The following is a 16,836-nucleotide window of genomic DNA, read 5'->3' as shown; positions in this document are numbered from 1 at the left end:
AAAAAAATCCTGTCCAGTCTTGTGGAATTTTCCCAAAATAAGTTCATGTAAACAGTTCGCGACAAAGAGGCACTCAGTGCTTTCTGGTATGCGTAAACAGTTTGAACAGTGTAGCGCAGTGTAATCTCCCCCGACTGCAGAGCCGTCTGGAAATGTTCATGCGGAGTCTCCCTTGGCAAAACAAGCTCGCTCCAATCCGTCTTCCATCAAAATGACACAATTATCAAATTATTTCATTTTATAAACCTCCCCTGCTACGGTACCGGTACTCCTAGCGCAGAAGTGAATGGAAAAGGACCTGGAGAGAGGTGCCGCTACAGCGCAGAGCCTCAGGTCAAATAGCAAGTCTAATGTTTGGTTAGCCTGTATTTATAAACATGTGCACTGTATCTATTCACGCTCACTTTAAAAAGGATTCTTACTATACTATACTACTGTCCACGCTGCTTGTTCTAATCCAAACAGACGTATTTACTAATAGTGATAGAACAGATGAGATCAGCATGCTCACCATCACCCGGCACCCCTCCACTGTCTCCCGGTTACATTCCTGTCGGAGCTGTGCTCTTCCTACACCTCCCACTAGGGGTCAGGCTTCTCCCTTAATCGTTGCCTAACCTCGGCTTGTTTTAGTTGCCTTTAGAGTGCACCCTCAGAGATTGGGACTGACAGCTGCTGCTAGGACCTGCTTGGGTGTCACGTGCTCTGGCACTGAAAGACGCTATATAAGGGTGAGGTTATTGTATTGGTGTTCTAGTACAGTGCAGAGCACCTGTGGCAGAGCTGGGAGCCTGGATGTCTCCTTTAGGCACAAGCCTGCCTGCCTCAGTGCTCCTCTGCTTACACAGCAGCGATGGATAGCAGTGGCGGAGCTCATTGGCAGAGATGGGAAGCTGCCAGGGCCTGCCAGAGAGCACAGTCATACAGTAATGTAACTTAGCAGAACAACATGAAATAGACAGAAAGACAGAAGGATTGTTCTTGCTGTCCCCAAGCCAAGCAATATGCAAACCAAAGTAACAGTAGTAGCATATTTATTTAAAAAAGAATGCCATAATGCTCTTAATAAAACACATGGCTAAAAATCCGCCTGGTCTAACAGCACCATTCCTACTGAAACACTAGACTGCCAGGCAAACACTGCAGATTTTATAATTGAACTCCATCGGGTATCCAGCGCTTTCATAAGACATATTTCAGATTATTAGCTTCATTCTATAGGTGGGGAAGTCATTTTCCAGGGAACAGCAGACTCCCATCTCATGTCAGACCTCCTCCTGGGACTGACAGCTTTGAAAACGGGCAATCCTGTTACATGGATTCCAGCCATTCCTTTGCCTACCCCATGCTCCAGATCCAATCAACAGGACGTATCTCTGTCTAGACGGGTAAACCAGAGGGTTGAACTCCAAGATGCCCCCCCCTCCCTCTCCCTCCCGGCACACTGCTGCATGTCTCTATGGGTAGATTTCACAGGTCATTAGTCTGGCTCCGACCACCACAACACAGACGGAGAGGCGACTTCTTATCAGGCATTGTGCTCTCTAAATAACCATATCTGTCTCCGTGCAGCAGATACATGTGCAGATAGCAGCTCAGGGTCCCAGGAGACTCGGAGAGGACCGTTTATCTTTACAGAGAGAAAACCCTCAGGCCATTGCTTCAGGGGACACCAGGAGTGGAACAAACAGCCTGACTGTAGAGAAACTCAAGGTTTAACATTTCAGGTGGTGCACCTATAGGCCACACTTTTTATTGACTGAATAAGGAGAAATGAAGCCAGGCAAACTGGCACATAGAAGATATAAGGGGGTGAGTCCTTCACGGCACACCGGATGACACGCCAAGTGGACGCAGGCTCAACAAGGCTTGTATCAGCACTCCCTGCCAGCCAGCCTCCTGCTTCTCACTCCCACAAGCGCCTCTCAGACACAGGGACAGGTGTCAGGTGCTCAGAGTCAAATCTATTGGAATGTCAGCTGGGAGCTGGCCAATCAGCATTGCTCCTTGCTGACATTCCGCACATGGAAAGGGAGAAGGCCTGTTAAACATCTAAGGCTGACAGTTAACCCTTTCCTGGGTTCAGTTAATACACACATTTAAACAACAAGAAATAACACTGTTACACATTCATAAACAGAAGTAAACACACTAAGATATGAAAATAAAGTTGATAATGGAATGATATGAAATTGGTGGAAAAATTCTGCTCATTTAAGCTGTGGAATATGGAAGTGAATGAAAACAGGTGGTGGTACAAAATAAACACGTCATTTACATGAATAAACCACAACAATAAACATTGTTTACCTGTGAGGGTTTTCACCCTGTCACACATTACTGCACTATTCCATACTCACACTGTGCTTTAAACAATTGGCTAGATTTGAGTGTATTTTGTGTATATTACACTGTGTAAAATAATAGTTTCTAAACAAACAACAAAAAACCCATCCATGCTCTTTAAGTCTATAATGGAGTGGTATTCAACCATTACTACAAGATAAAAAACAGCTGTTTACAACTACTGCACATACCACACAGAAGCCACTAGAGGGCGTATAATCACCAGACAACATAAAATCCCTTACGAATGTTCCCTCTGTTATCACAACCGCAGCCCCATTGCAGTCTATGCCTTCTATTCGTATTCCTCTGGACCGTCATGAAAACAAATCATTTTATATTAGAATGATGGGTCCGTAACCCTCTTAACTAGTAGAATGAAATAGCAAGAGCCTGGATAAGCGAGTGCTTCTTCAACAGCATCACATCCTTATCATAGTGGATGTTTGTTAAATTATTTGGTAGTTTAAGTCTCCCTCTGAAACTGAAAAAAACCTTGTTGAAATCGACGCTACACCTTTCTCGATAGACGTCACTACAGTGCAGTCAGTGCCAGACTATTACTGTTCATCTCACGCTGGATAGCTGTGCTGAAAGCAATGCTTGACAAACTGCTCCCGTTTGCATGCTAGCCCGCGACTGCCAAGGAGCTGCATCACTCATACACCGTTCCTTTTCTCCCCCTCAGCCTTTCGTACTGCGAACAAACTGACTGGATCCAGGCCTTCGCTACCCAGTTCTGTTGGGCTGCATCGTGCCGGTACATCTTGTGAAAGTGATCACTGTGTTTTGGGTTTCAGTTCTTGTCATTTAACCCATGAATCCCCAGCACCCATCACCCATCAAACGTTATCCACCTGCAGGCCAATATTCAAAGCATTTCTCTTCATTGCAAAACTTGCTTACAACAGCGGCCTTCACCTCTGGTACCTTGTTGGCATCTTCCTGGGAATAACTGAATTGATAAAGTAAAGCAATCTTAATCAATGTTTGCTGCCTTCAGTAGTAAAGCAAGGTCACCTCCCGACTTTGCTGATCCCTCGACTGGCTTTAATAGCAAGATTTCATTGTGTATGACTTTACTGGGGAAGTGGCCTTTGGGAATGAATTGATCTTTCCACAGCAGCTCAGAAAATAAATCATACCAACATATCTCTTTCTCTCTCTCTCCCTCCCTCCACCCTCTCTTTCTCCTCTCTCTCTAACACACACTCTCTCTCCCTCCTCCTTCACACACATTATTTCCTCTCTCCTCCCTCTCTTTCTCCTTAATCTCTCCCCCTCCTCCTCTCTTTCTCTCCCCTCCTTCTCCTGTCTTTCTCTCCCCCCTGCTTCTTCTCTCTTTCCCTCACTCGCTGGCTTCTTCCCTTTCTCCTTCCCTCTCGTTCTCTAGTGAGCGCTGCTCGCCCTTGCTACACCTTGAACTCATTATAACCCTTCTCTTGTCTCTGTTGTCGTTGTGTGCACACCTCCCTGTTTGTCCTGGGCAGGTATTGCCCTGCATTTCCTGCGCTAACACACAGAGTTCTGCATTCACTAACCTTTTATTCAGACTTTTTTTGTGCTCCTGTGTATGTGTGTGTGTGTATGTGTGTGTGTGTGTGTGTGTGTGTGTGTGTGTGTGTGTGTGTGTGTGTGTGCTCCTGTGTGTGTGTGTGTGTGTGTGTGTGTGTGTGTTTGTTTGTGTCCTGTGTGTGTGTGTGTGTGTGTGTGTGTCCTGTGTGTGTGTGTGTGTGTGTGTGTTGTGTGTGTGTGTTTTGTGTGTGTGTGTGTGTGTGTGTGTGTGTGTGTGTGTGTGTGTGTGTGTGTGTGTGTGTGTGTGTGTGTGTGTGTGTGTGTGTTTGTGCTCCTGTGTGTGTGTGTGTGTGTGTGTGTACTCGTGTGTGTGTGTGTGTGTGTGTGTGTGTGTGTGTGTGTGTGTGTGTGTGTGTGTGTGTGTGTGTGTGTGTGTGTGTGTGTGTGTGTGTGTGTCCTGTGTGTGTGTGTGTGTGTGTGTGTGTGTGTGTGTGTGTGTGTGTGTGTGTGTGTGTGTGTGTGTGTGTGTGTGTGTGTGTGTGTGTGTGTGTTTGTGTGTGTGTGTGTGTGTGTGTGTGTGTGTGTGTGTGTGTGTGTGTGTGTGTGTGTGTGTGTGTGTGTGTGTGTGTGTGTCTGTGTCTAAATAAACTTTATTTAGTTTATTTTCTTGATAAAGCCTTGGTGAATACACACCACTATCTTGCTTCTGTGTGCTTTAACTGTTAGATCCATTTCCTCCGGCTCGGTACAAATTGTTCACTTAAGACTTAGAGGTATTTGCATAATATAATGTGTTTTACAATGAGCCAGTGAGAAGAAAAATAATCAGTGAGTGCACATCCTGCAAGGGAATGAAATTACCTATTCTATATAGTTAAGGGTTGATGCTACCAGTTTACCCAGTAATCAGAGTCCGAGGTGGGATCTGGTAATGGACAAACCCAACAAGTCTCAGTAGCTCCCACTGTTGATCCGGTTCAGTGCTCAGGGAGGCGAGACTCGAACCCGGTTCCGTCCAGTCAGACCACCTCTGCTCATAGCTTTGAAGGCAGCGAGAAAAGTGTAACCTGAAGATAAAAAAAAAGTAATAAACAAATAAAATTCAAAAAATGCAAGCAGGAGTCGGGTACTATCCGAGGAGAGCCCCTGTGGTGTGCAGAGTGTGACAATGAGTTACAAATTGGATGGAAATTGCAAACATGCTTTAACGATGCTGCAGGCCTTCTGGATCTCATTCTCACACAGCAGGAGAAGCAGGCTATCAGGCCGGGAGTGAGTGGAGAGACCTGGGAGGGGAGGAGAGAGGAGAGAGCGGGGAAACAGGGAGGAGAGAGAAGAGAGCAGGAGTGGGGAGAGGAAGCGGGGAGGAGAGAGGAGAGAGCTGGGAGCAGGGAGGGGAAATGGGGAGTGGAGAGCAGGGAACAGGGACGAGAGAGGAGAGAGCGTGGCAGGTAGGGGGGAGCAGGGAGGAGTGAAGAGAGAGCAGTGAGGAGAGATGAGGGAGCAAGCAGGCTCAGAGGAGGATGCTACTGCTACAGTTACTATTCTAACATAGGACCCAACTGGATTGCCAGGACACAGCTTAAAAAATGGGATAATCCAAGTTCAGTAACTGTTTGCAAGTGTGCCCATCTCCTGCATGAAAGTAAATCTGGAAGACATAGTGGCGCAGTGCAAGCCATTTGGAAATCCATTGTTGTCCCATAGGCATCGTGGGAGAAAGCAAGCAGGGAAGCAGTGCAAGCAAACAGGCAAGCAAACAAGCAAGCAAGCAAACAGGCAAGCAAACAAGCAAGCAAGCAAACAGGCAAGCAAACAAGCAAGCAAGCAAACAGGCAAGCAAACAAGCAAACAAGCAAGCAAGCAAACAGGCAAGCAAACAGGCAAGCAGGCAAGCAGGCAAACAAGCAAGCAGACAAGCAAGCAAGCAAACAGGCAAGCAAACAAACAAGCAAACAAGCAGGTAAGCAAACAAGCAAACAAGCAAGCAAACAAGCAAACAGGCAAGCAAACGGGCAAGCAGGCAAGCAAGCAAGCAAACAAGCAAGCAAGCAAACAGGCAAGCAAACAAACAAGCAAGTAAGCAAACAAGCAAACAAGCAAGCAAACAAGCAAGGAGGCAAGCAAAAGGGCAAGCAAGCATGCAGGCAAGCAAGCAAGCCACAAATGACACAAGTTAAAAAAAACAACAGCAGCAAACAAACACAACTAAAAGTGACTTGAAAAGCAGCACCGCGTAATGCATTTAAAACTCAAAAAAACACCTCCATTATACTGGCTTAAATAATCCCATCAGTTTCATATAGCTTTTGCAGGGCAGAAATACATTAAAGTGACTCCAGTCATGCGCTGTTAGATAAGTGGTTTGACAACGACTAACCAACCAAACTAAGAAGCTGTGCAGCTCTAAGAGCAAGCAATCTGAAGAAGTACTGTAATCGAGTGAAAAAAATATAAATGGGCCCAAAACATCCACCTGCCACTGCTAAGAAATAACAGCAGAGTTGACTTTGATCTCCCAGTCACTTTCAGATAACTGATCTTGCATATTGGGCTCAAGAAAAGCTGCCATTGTCTCAGGCTGATCTGTAGTGACATTCACAAAGAGCATCTGTTGGTTCAGAACCTGCAAAGCCACTCCAGCCACATTAAACAAACCATCCCCAGTGATCAGGAGAAGTGCCACCTTTACAAGGAACATCAGTAACGAGCAGGGGAGATAATGACACTTGCCTTGGAGTCAGGAGCACACAACAGACTTTAAAAGCGCTAAGAGATCTACTGCTGCTGCCACTCAACAGAGGGGTCCCTTTTATCACATTCTTCTTTTGGGAAGGTCTGCCACTGCCTGCTGTGAAAGAAAAACTAAACATGTAACTTAATGCCCGAGAGAAACTGGACTGCTAGTTTTGTTATTTCCTAAAACCCATTTATTGCACTACATCATCCCAGAGAGAACAGTGGCTATCTAGCTAGGAAGGGCAGTCCATGTAGCCAAAAGCACGTCATACTCTACTTTTACACCAGTGCTGCCTGCCCTGCTTGGTTTGTGTGTGTTGCTGTAACGTTTGGGTCGAGCACAATTCAGCTGAGAAAAAACATTCTCAGGAAATCGGAAAACTGTGCAGTAGATGGACTATAAATGAAGCCTTAGATATTATTCTCCACATTGATCATCGATCTCTGTTGAAGCTGGTCTTGCTAGCTAGTCCTCTTGAAACCCTTCATACTGCAATACACGCTGTTGCTTGACTATTCATACAGTTGCCTCACTATTTATGGGGCCCTCGTGCATGGTACATAGGCTACTGGTTGCATCGGATTTCTGTTGTCACTATTACAAGTTGATGTTTCTATTATCTAGAAGAACAAAGTTTCTGAAATCCAGCATGACAGGAGAAGATGAGCTATCCTCACTGGGGGTAGTCATGTCTATACGTTGTATTACAGTTTGCTTGAGAAGCCACTAATAGAGCATTGTGTTGGGCTGGTGCTGTCCACTGCTGCAGTTATGGAGACCAGAGGACAGCTGTTGGGAATGCTGAGTCCAACAGGTTTTAGTCCACTGGAAGCGATTCTGGAGAATGGGTTCAGCTGTGTTCTGGGATTGCCACCTTAAATCACACAGCAGTTTCAATGCAGTGAAAGAGACTATATCTTGTTGATCTAAATGGCAAATGCTTCCCTTTTCTACAGATAGAAGTGCACTGCCATGCAGTTTGATTTTCATACCCTTCAGAGCGCTATGTTAAAGAATAAGATCTTGTTTATGTCCATTTACTGTTGCATGGCGTTTGCAATCTCACTGGTCCTGTTTACTGTTGCTCCCAAAGTGATTATCGTTTTCTAAAATCTTCCTTTACTTGGCTGGAGTTGAAAGGTCACACTTTCACATGACTGCGAGCTCCCTACAATAGCAATTGATTTTTGAAGCTGGACACTCTAATGTAAACAGCAGCAGTGTTTCGCTTGGCCACTGGTTCAAGTGTGGATGAGTACCAGGGACAGGGAAACCACAACACAGCCTCCTCACTCGGGTGTCTCTTCCAAGAAGCAGAAAGAAGTACAAAACAACAACATAACACTGGAAGGGAGCTGAAAGGAGCTGAACCCAACACTTTCAAAACACCCAATTAGCGTGCGCGTGGGAGTGCTCTCTGTGGCAGCTTGCGCAACACAAATTAGTTCAGCAGTTTCCATTACAAAAAAAAAAAAACAAACAACAAAAACTGCACGACCTTTTTCAAATCTCCTACATCATTTCAACACCAAATGTATTCGGCTAAAAGATTACAGAATGATTCCTCTTTGTAGATTTGCTTTAAAAAGCATGTAGGCAAATCAAAGCAGGCTTCTGACTGCAGAATAAAAAATGCAACATATTGAGGCGTGTCGGGTTGAAATTAAACTAAAAGAAAACTGAGAAGGTATTGGATTTGGATGACCATGACTTGTAAACAAATACAGCTGTCTAGAATGATGAGCAGCAATTTTTTGTAGCTGAACATAACAGAGACAGACTCAGTCTGGAATGGGCCACAGAATGAACTTCTCTTAATGCTGTTCCACTTCACCAAGAGACACCCAAGTGTCAATGTGTCCAAAAATACAGAGCAAATAAAATGTACGACATTATTCTGGCATAGCATGGTAAAAGTGAAGTAAAAGCTCAGTAAAACTGTAGTAAAGTACAGGTAGGCAGGCTGAATCAGAGATGAGTGTGCTATTGGCATCGTGAGTAAGCAGCCAGCAGGTAGGGTTGGCCTCACTGGTGACAGTTAATGCAGGTGTCACTGGACAGCTAAACCTTTAAAGATTGAGGGAACTGAATTTATTTAGCCTTGAACAAAGAAGAATTAGCAAAGACTTGATTGAAGGCTTTAAAATCATAAAAGGACTTGACAAAATTCAACCTATTCAATATTTTAAGTGCAGCACAGAAACCAAAACCAGAGGACACCGTTAATTAGAGAGTTAGAACAGAGATTGGCGAGGGTATGGGCTAGGTTACGTGCTGCTGATGCTGAATCACTGGACTGCTTTAAGACCGACTGAGACTAACCAGCTACTAGGAACCAGACAAGCACTGCTGGGTCAAACAGCCTCCTCTCGTTTTCTGTTCTTGTTTCCCGAGCAGAGCTTCCTGGATGCTACAGGTTATACTCCCCTCATAATGCAATGCTCCTAACGAGGAATCCAAAAGGAAAATGCTCCTCTGCCTCCACTGTGATCCGCTCATTAAAAAGAACACCAGACCCTTGCTAATTAAAAGACTGCTTTCATGGCCTCCGAGGAGGTTTTGATTGGAATTCTGCTTTGAACTTCCAAGTCCAGTAGTTATCAAGTGCACCAGGTGTGGAAAAAGGAATCACAGTGATTTATGTCAGGCCCACTTTTAGACATTTTCCACAAAAGAAGGCAGCTCAGACAACATGTGTCTTTTTACAGTGCTCTCGTTTTGCGTGCTGGTAATTATTTAAGGTGTTTTAGTGCCATTTTTCCTATTTGTAATTGTAATCTGTTTTGTTTTCCATTTCATATAATAAGCAGTTCCATTAGTTTAGCATCAATACCAAGTCTCCCTGCAATAGACGCACCTGTAAACACATCTTCTGTGCTGTATTTCAATTAGTGTGAACTGGCTGCCAGATTCCTTTGCACCGCGATGACAGCTGGAGTGAGCAGGGATTATATAGCAGGCTGGGCCTCCTTATATTACAAACATTTAAGGTAAAACTAAAAGAAACCAGGTCAATTAGACACAAGTTTTAGCCTAGCTGAAATGTGAAATGACTAGTCTCTTCTAGTTTTACCTTAAATGTTTTTCCAGATCCTATCATTTTGTTACAAGTATGAAGTAATGCAACAGCATAGCTACGGAGATGGTTAGTACCTTGAAAGCCTGCCTTTGGTTAATGGGACCAGCAAGCCTCTTACAGGAGATGCAAACAGAAGCACAGTCACTGACACAGCCCAGTGAGCCAGAGAACATGACGAATGCATCATTCCCAACCCCACTTGCTTGACTGAGTGCTGTGTAGTTAGAGCAGTGGGTAGTGGATCAGTCACCCAGCTCCCCACACACTCCACTCTGCTGCTTAGTCATGTGAAGAGCTTTACAGGGTTTAGAGGACATAATCATTTTGACTCTGGCTGTACGGGAATGTATTATCACAAATCACAAAATGAGCGAAGTGCTGATTGCTTTCGTGACGCCACGACCCACTGATGACTCTTTGCACGATGGCTTGCTGAAAGGTGCAAAGACTACTTGGGACTGTGGGTGGCGTGTTCTTCTAGGCACACAATGCTGGCCAAAGACACTTTTATCATCTAACCCAATCGGTTTTCATTAAGGGGGAAACAATGGGGAAAATGTGTGTATTTAGCAGGATCCAGGAGATTTGTAAGCAACTCACCAAGCTCAGACTGGGGTTTCATTGACCAGCAACTTTCTCCACACAAAACACAAGGAAGATGACAAAAGCATTAAAAACATCAGTTATTAAAAGAACAGTAGTCTGAAAAGAGGGGTCACAGTCATGTAAGGAAACATTACAAACTATACAGTATGAATCATATTCCTCCCCTATACCCTGAAAGCTCCTGTCCTGTCTGAATACTTCTTTGTCATCATTGTACATCCCCATTGGATTGGATGAGCCAGCCCTATTCACTGAGAGCAAATGAATCATACTGATTTAATAAAGCTGTCACAGACTTTGACAAGCGTTTCTGGCTTTTCCAACATCCAGTTTCAAACTCTCTGCTTGCCACTCACTCAATGGTGTGTAATGTATGGCGACTGGAGGCAATTGACGGAATGTTTGCATCAAACGGGGGCTATGTCAACAAAAGAGTTCAGTGTTATTTTTAAAGAGCTCTGCAGACTTTGGCAAGACAGATGGCTTTTTATGATTTGTTTTCCCTCTAAGTGTGACAGAAATAGAAACTACTCTTGCCTATCAAAAACCCTTGGCCAAAATCCAAAACTATTTTAATAAATATTTTCTGCAAAATAATTCATTCATAATTCATAATTCAACCCCCATTATTACATTTTTTATCATTGTCTCTTTTTTTGGTTTGTTTTTAATTATTTTGCCATTTAATGATTCCCATCACAGAATCTGCCAGGCATGCCACTGTGCCAAGACTGTTGTACTCTCACAGCCCTTTGAAAAGTTTTGCAAGGTCATTTTTCAACGTCCCATAGGCTTGCAATGCTTTAGCACACTTTGCTTCACTGTTGAAGTAGGAATCAGTATAAGGAGTAATGGAATACTATGTCCAGTAAAAATCAAGGAAAATAAATGCAACTTCAGTGTCCCTAAAAGCAATGGTGGTTGGGTTGGGGTTGGGATGGGAAGATAATAGTCCTCTGTTTCTATATACTTGTATTTCTTTATACTTATATTGTTAAAAATTGTTTTTGGAAGATTTATTTCATGTAATCCCTAATGGTGTGTTTGGATATACTTGAGCATGCCTTTCTTCAAAGTGTTCACTTACTTATTCCCTTCACACTATCTGCTGCGTTTCGAGATTTCTGATCGTTTTAAAAAAAAAAAAACCCCCCCCCCCCCCCCCCCCCCCAAAAAAAAAACAAACAAAAAAAAAACACCCAAAAAAACACCAATGGTCAGGACGCTTGGCGATACAGGTTAGATACACAGCACACACAGAAGGGGGCGTGAGAGCTGTTGGTGTATTACAGAATAAGTTAAGAAGGTTTGTAAATCATGCACAGTATAAATGCAATATTGATAACTTTATCCATTCTTTTGCATTCATTTTTATTTACCCTGAGGATAGAATAGACTTTTGCGCTCTTGTGAAAAGGAGACGGGAGATATTCTAGAATGTTAAAAATAATAATAATTAAAAAAAAAAAATAATATATATATATATATATATATATATATATATATATATATATATATATATATATATATATATATATATCTTAAAATTAAGATGCGTTCATAAAAACAGCAGCTCCTCACTTGAACTATTTGTTTCCCGCCTAGGTTACTACCAAAGAAATGATTAAATGCCGGTTTCCATTTTCCGGACAGCACCTGAATGCGTTAATAAATAATGTCTCTTTTTTAACTTGACTTGAGCGCACTGCGCCTAAGTTATTGTCTGTCTACAAAATATTTGTAAAGGATTGATAGGCGTGGGAGCAGAGGGACGCAGTCTGGGATCTGTCAACAGTGGCGAGTACAGAATTACTGCTCGACTTGAATAAATAAATCTCTGTTACTTTATCTGCAGCACATTGGTAGTGGATGTACAGCACAGCTTCACGGTCCAGGGCGAAGCGTGTTGACATTTTGACAACTTGGCGGGTGTCCTGTTGCAAGCGATGGTTTTATTGGAATAACTTGCGCGTTTCTTTACCCAGTCCTCTCGTATAGTAATTGTGCTACCAAAGAAGGTGAAAAAGAAAAGCACTTAAAAACTCCAACGGCACTGTAATGAATAAAGCATATGAAAGGTTATTGCAAACTTGTCAAATAAACAAACAAATAACAACTTATAACTGCACACAGCTAAGCGTTGTCCCGGTATCGTTCTCCTCACTTAAACAAGTGAAGTTTGTTTTCCTTGACTGGAGGCTGAAGGTACCAGACATTGGAATATTTGTACATGCGATCATCCAGCGTGTCTTTCAGGCGCCAAGCAGATTAAATGCAAGAATCATAAAATGAAGGACTTTAATTTGTAATCCGTTCACAAAGACCCTTGAGATTGTCCGGGGACAGTGCGCTTTTCTTTAAGAGAAATGATGCCGCTGTTGCTTTTATACAAAGTTAATGAACACTGCCAGAAACTCTGTCTGACGACAATAACCCAGTAAAAAGCTGTAAATATATTGAACTGATAACTCTTGTATGCAGCAATTTCTAATGAAATCGATCGCCCCTAAACTACAGTTGGAATAAACACCTTTGGAATTGCAACTCGTATAACCTGCAGTTGAATTCTGTTTCCAACACGCAAACCGCACGTCAATTTAAGGTAGCTCGTTTTATACGGGAAGACGTACCCAACCCTCAGTATAACCTAGCTCTGTAACCCCTAATCGCATTCTACCTGGAGGTTTGCCTGGGAGAAAAACTGGCACACAAGTAGGCTATACTCAGCCCCCAAACCCTGCATACACATAGCATGATTGAGGCGAAAAAAATATCCCAAACAAACACTCAGCCTTACATGTCGTTTTTCTTTATAAGAAACAAGTGCTGGCACCACTTGGCAAAAATACTATTCATGTAGCATTGATTTACTGCGCCTGTATTTGATAGTTTTACCCCATATGCAATCCCATGATATTAATAAATGATATTAATTCATACTTGTGAACTATACAGCATTGCTGATCTTTATCTACAGAGCACTGGCTGCCCAATTCCAAACACTTACAAGCAAGACCCAGTCGCCAAAACCCTTTAATGAAATACACGCTGTAGACAGACGGGCTTTAGTCGCGGAACCCCCACACCACGCAACTTGGAATGTTGCAACACAAGTTCTGCCTTGTACACAGCCATCTAGACTGAAGCCTATATAATCTGCACATTAAACTATTGCAATGTGTCATGGTAACCGGATAGACTCGCTCTTATGAGGTATTATGGTCTGACACTTGAAAAAAGAGGGGTTCCTCGCGTGATGGGATCAAGTACGATCAGGCTAATAAGGTGTCGGCGCTAAGGGCTTGTGTTTCAGCGGTGGCCGTCCACTCTAGTATGTGTGAAAGACACGTGTCGCGCTGTAGATGGAATGTCAAAGCTATCAAAAGCGCTCTGCAGAATTAAGCGCGGCGAGCGCACACGCACACACACACACACACACACACACACACACACACACACACACACACACACACACACACACACACACACACACACACACACACACACACACACACACACACACACACACACACACACACACACAAGTATAATCACAAACCAAAGCAAGTAAAACAAATCTTATAACAAGAAAATCAAGTCTTGTAGTTTTAGTGGTTTACTTTAATTCTTTACTGGCGTTTTACTACAGGAATATAAAGAATAAATAGCAGTTACTCTTAATTTACAAGATTAATCATTCAAATGTTCCCACTATATTTGCAGCTATATTACAGCTGCTGAATTACATTGTAATCTATATATTTTCGACTGAGGTCCATAAAACCACACTTTCCGTAGAATGGAAAACAGCTTTAAAGTCCTTCAATAAACGTCTGTTTTTTTTTTTTTTTAAATGCTTCGCAATGCGAAGTGCTCTCAATATAAATATAACGATGCATTACAACCAGGACACCCCCCCCCCCCCCCCCCCCCCCCGCCCCAAATACAGTAGACGCTGGTTATCTTATGCATAATACTGACTTTTTTACAGGTATATTATTTCAATGGCACCACATATACATAACATATACATTCCCTCCTACACTTGGCAGTGCATATAAAAAATATCCATGTCGCTATTAACAAGTTGATTTCAGTTCGAGCAGGAGCATTTGCATTCGGATATAACGGGATACTGAACTGGTATCCAATTGCACTTCTGTGCTCCCTTTCGCTGCAGGCACCTCCATCTCAAGATCGTAAAATGGGCAGTCTTGGCAGGTTTGCAAACCATCCCTTCTGGAACTGAACAAGATCTTTTAATGTAGCAGCTACCCGCTTTCACATAGCGGGGCCAGAATCTGTTCCCAAGATCGTTCCAGGAATAAACAACTGGGCACGACGTGTAGGACCACAGCCACATTTGCAACTTTCTTCTGAGTTTTTTGCTCGGTTTCTGCTTCTTACCATGCAGCATGTCAAAAAATTCCATAGTCTTGATGTCCCTGGGCATCGCCCCCGTGGGCTTTTGCCTGAGGAGCGGGTCCTGATCCGATAGCTCATCGCTTGTTGCGTATCGGTCCTCAGGAGGGGAAACGGACATGTAGTGCGGGTCAAAGTTACTGCCCAATACACTTCTCAGCTCGGTCTCATTGATATCGCGTTCTTTAGGGTCAAATACAGGGTCCGGGTGCTCAATAAGGTCCACAAGGGGTAGATTGTCACTTGGAACGGGTCGGAGGTGGTAGTAATGCTGACAAACCACTACTTCAATCCGAAGACCCAGCAATAAAACCAGAACACACACTGCCACAAAACACGCGGAATGATCCATTTTGTTATTGTTGCTGTAAATAATAAATATATTATGTATATCTGTAATAATAAGAATTCAAATTAATAATGTTTTTTTTTAATTTATTTAATTGATTTACAACAAAGAAGCAGTCATCCAGTCTATATAAAAATATCCAGTCTATAAAAAAAAACCTTCAGAACATTTTTTTTTTTTTCAACTCGGTTTCAAACGCAAAGGTTGGCACCACCAGCCGTTCCCAGTCCGGACTGCAGATCCCTTTAAATGTTCTGAAGCTTCAGTCAGTACTCATAGTAACCAGTGACTTAGTAGTTAGTAAGTCCAGGAAAAGAGAAAGCATGGTCCGAGGAACGGGTGTTTCTGTGCGCTCCTGACAGTTGTTTTTAATAGAGTATGCAAGTAGTTTTATCTAAAATCACTGCTGTAGAGCTGAGTTTGTCACAGCACAGAAGCCGGGGCTGCTCTAGTCTCTTGCTCAGTCTCTTGCTCTAGTCCCTTGCTCTAGTCTCTTGCTCAGTCTCTTGCTCTAGTCCCTTGCTCTAGTCTCTTGCTCAGTCTCTTGCTCTAGTCTCTTGCTCAGTCTCTTGCTCTGTTCCTCGCAGGACCAGCTTCAGATCTCGAGTGCTGCTCAGTTTAAACTCCACAGTCCTGAGCAGTATCAGCATGTTTTCTCTTTTTCTTTCGCAGGAAGCCAAACTGCGAATTATCGGGCTCCTCCGGTTTATCCGCACAGCCTGTGATGTAATCCATAAACCCATTCTGGATGTGGGCTAGTTGCCAGAGATCACCGACACCTCCTTCTCTCTAGGGGCGGGGGTGGGTGGGTGTGTGTTGGGGGGAGGTCGTACTTGGGTATAGCTATAAGGAGATCTGCTTGATTTGGCACGCGGAGACGCCCTCTACTGCAATTACGCGTCATCATATATCGTATATATATATATATATATATATAATATATAAATATATATCTATATATTATATATATATCTATAATATATAATTATATATATGCACGCGTGCTCCGTTCAAGCCGGACGCTTGTATATAGGCTACAAAGAAATAAAATATTGCCCATATACAAATGCGGGTTGTTATTTCTTATATAGGTAGGCTACTATAAGTAACACACTGCCTGGCTGTTTGTCTGCTGCTTGGCTGTTTGAATGAAAGGAGAAATGAAGAAAATCGTAATTATTTTTGTATCACTGGAATTGCATCCTTCGCTGATATACAGGGGGAATGGAGACAGTTGTAACACGGGACGATTGTGCATCTTGGATTTTTCCAATCAGAAGCAAGCTAGTGCCATCACTATCTCGACTCTTTTATCGTTCTCATCCCTGATCTCTGTACTACAATTGACACAACTGCTTGCTCTTGGTTTTGTTGTTTGTTGCTGGATAACGAGGTTTAGTAATGACTTCCTGGGTCGGGGCTAGTTGTAACACGTGTTACAGTTGACCGCATACAACATTAGCTGAGCTATAGTTTGCTCATGACGCTTAAAAGAAACACAATGTTCACGTCACAGTTGAGACTCAGAGTGACAGGTTCTTGCTTGAAAAGGACTCCCCCCCTCGCCCGCCCCCCCACACCCACAAATCCATTACAACTCATGAGGTCAATTGTAACATCGGACACCGTACCTGTCAAGCGCTCTTGCTGTAGGTATATCAGCTCTTGATAACTGTGGGATTGGTAGAGGACAGATGTAAGTTGTCTGTATCAGTCTTAAAACTAGTCCAAAATCGTCTGTGTGCAATGGAGCGAAAGGTAAAAAGAAATTTAAAAAGT

At 43.1% G+C, this 16,836-nt stretch overlaps 1 protein-coding gene across 1 annotated transcript; it reads right to left on the bottom strand.

Moving 5' to 3' along the window:
• Positions 1-14,228: 14,228 nt before the first annotated feature.
• On the bottom strand, positions 14,229-15,758 carry LOC121295715 (noggin-like). Its single transcript, XM_041220702.1, has one exon. The coding sequence runs from the start codon at positions 15,058-15,060 to the stop codon at positions 14,380-14,382; it is 681 nt and encodes a 226-aa protein (XP_041076636.1). The 5' UTR covers positions 15,061-15,758; the 3' UTR covers positions 14,229-14,379.
• Positions 15,759-16,836: the final 1,078 nt, after the last annotated feature.

Source organism: Polyodon spathula, chromosome 20 (genome assembly GCF_017654505.1).
Source record: "Polyodon spathula isolate WHYD16114869_AA chromosome 20, ASM1765450v1, whole genome shotgun sequence".
NCBI classification, from domain to species: domain Eukaryota; kingdom Metazoa; phylum Chordata; class Actinopteri; order Acipenseriformes; family Polyodontidae; genus Polyodon; species Polyodon spathula.
This window is presented reverse-complemented; position numbering and strand designations above follow the sequence as displayed.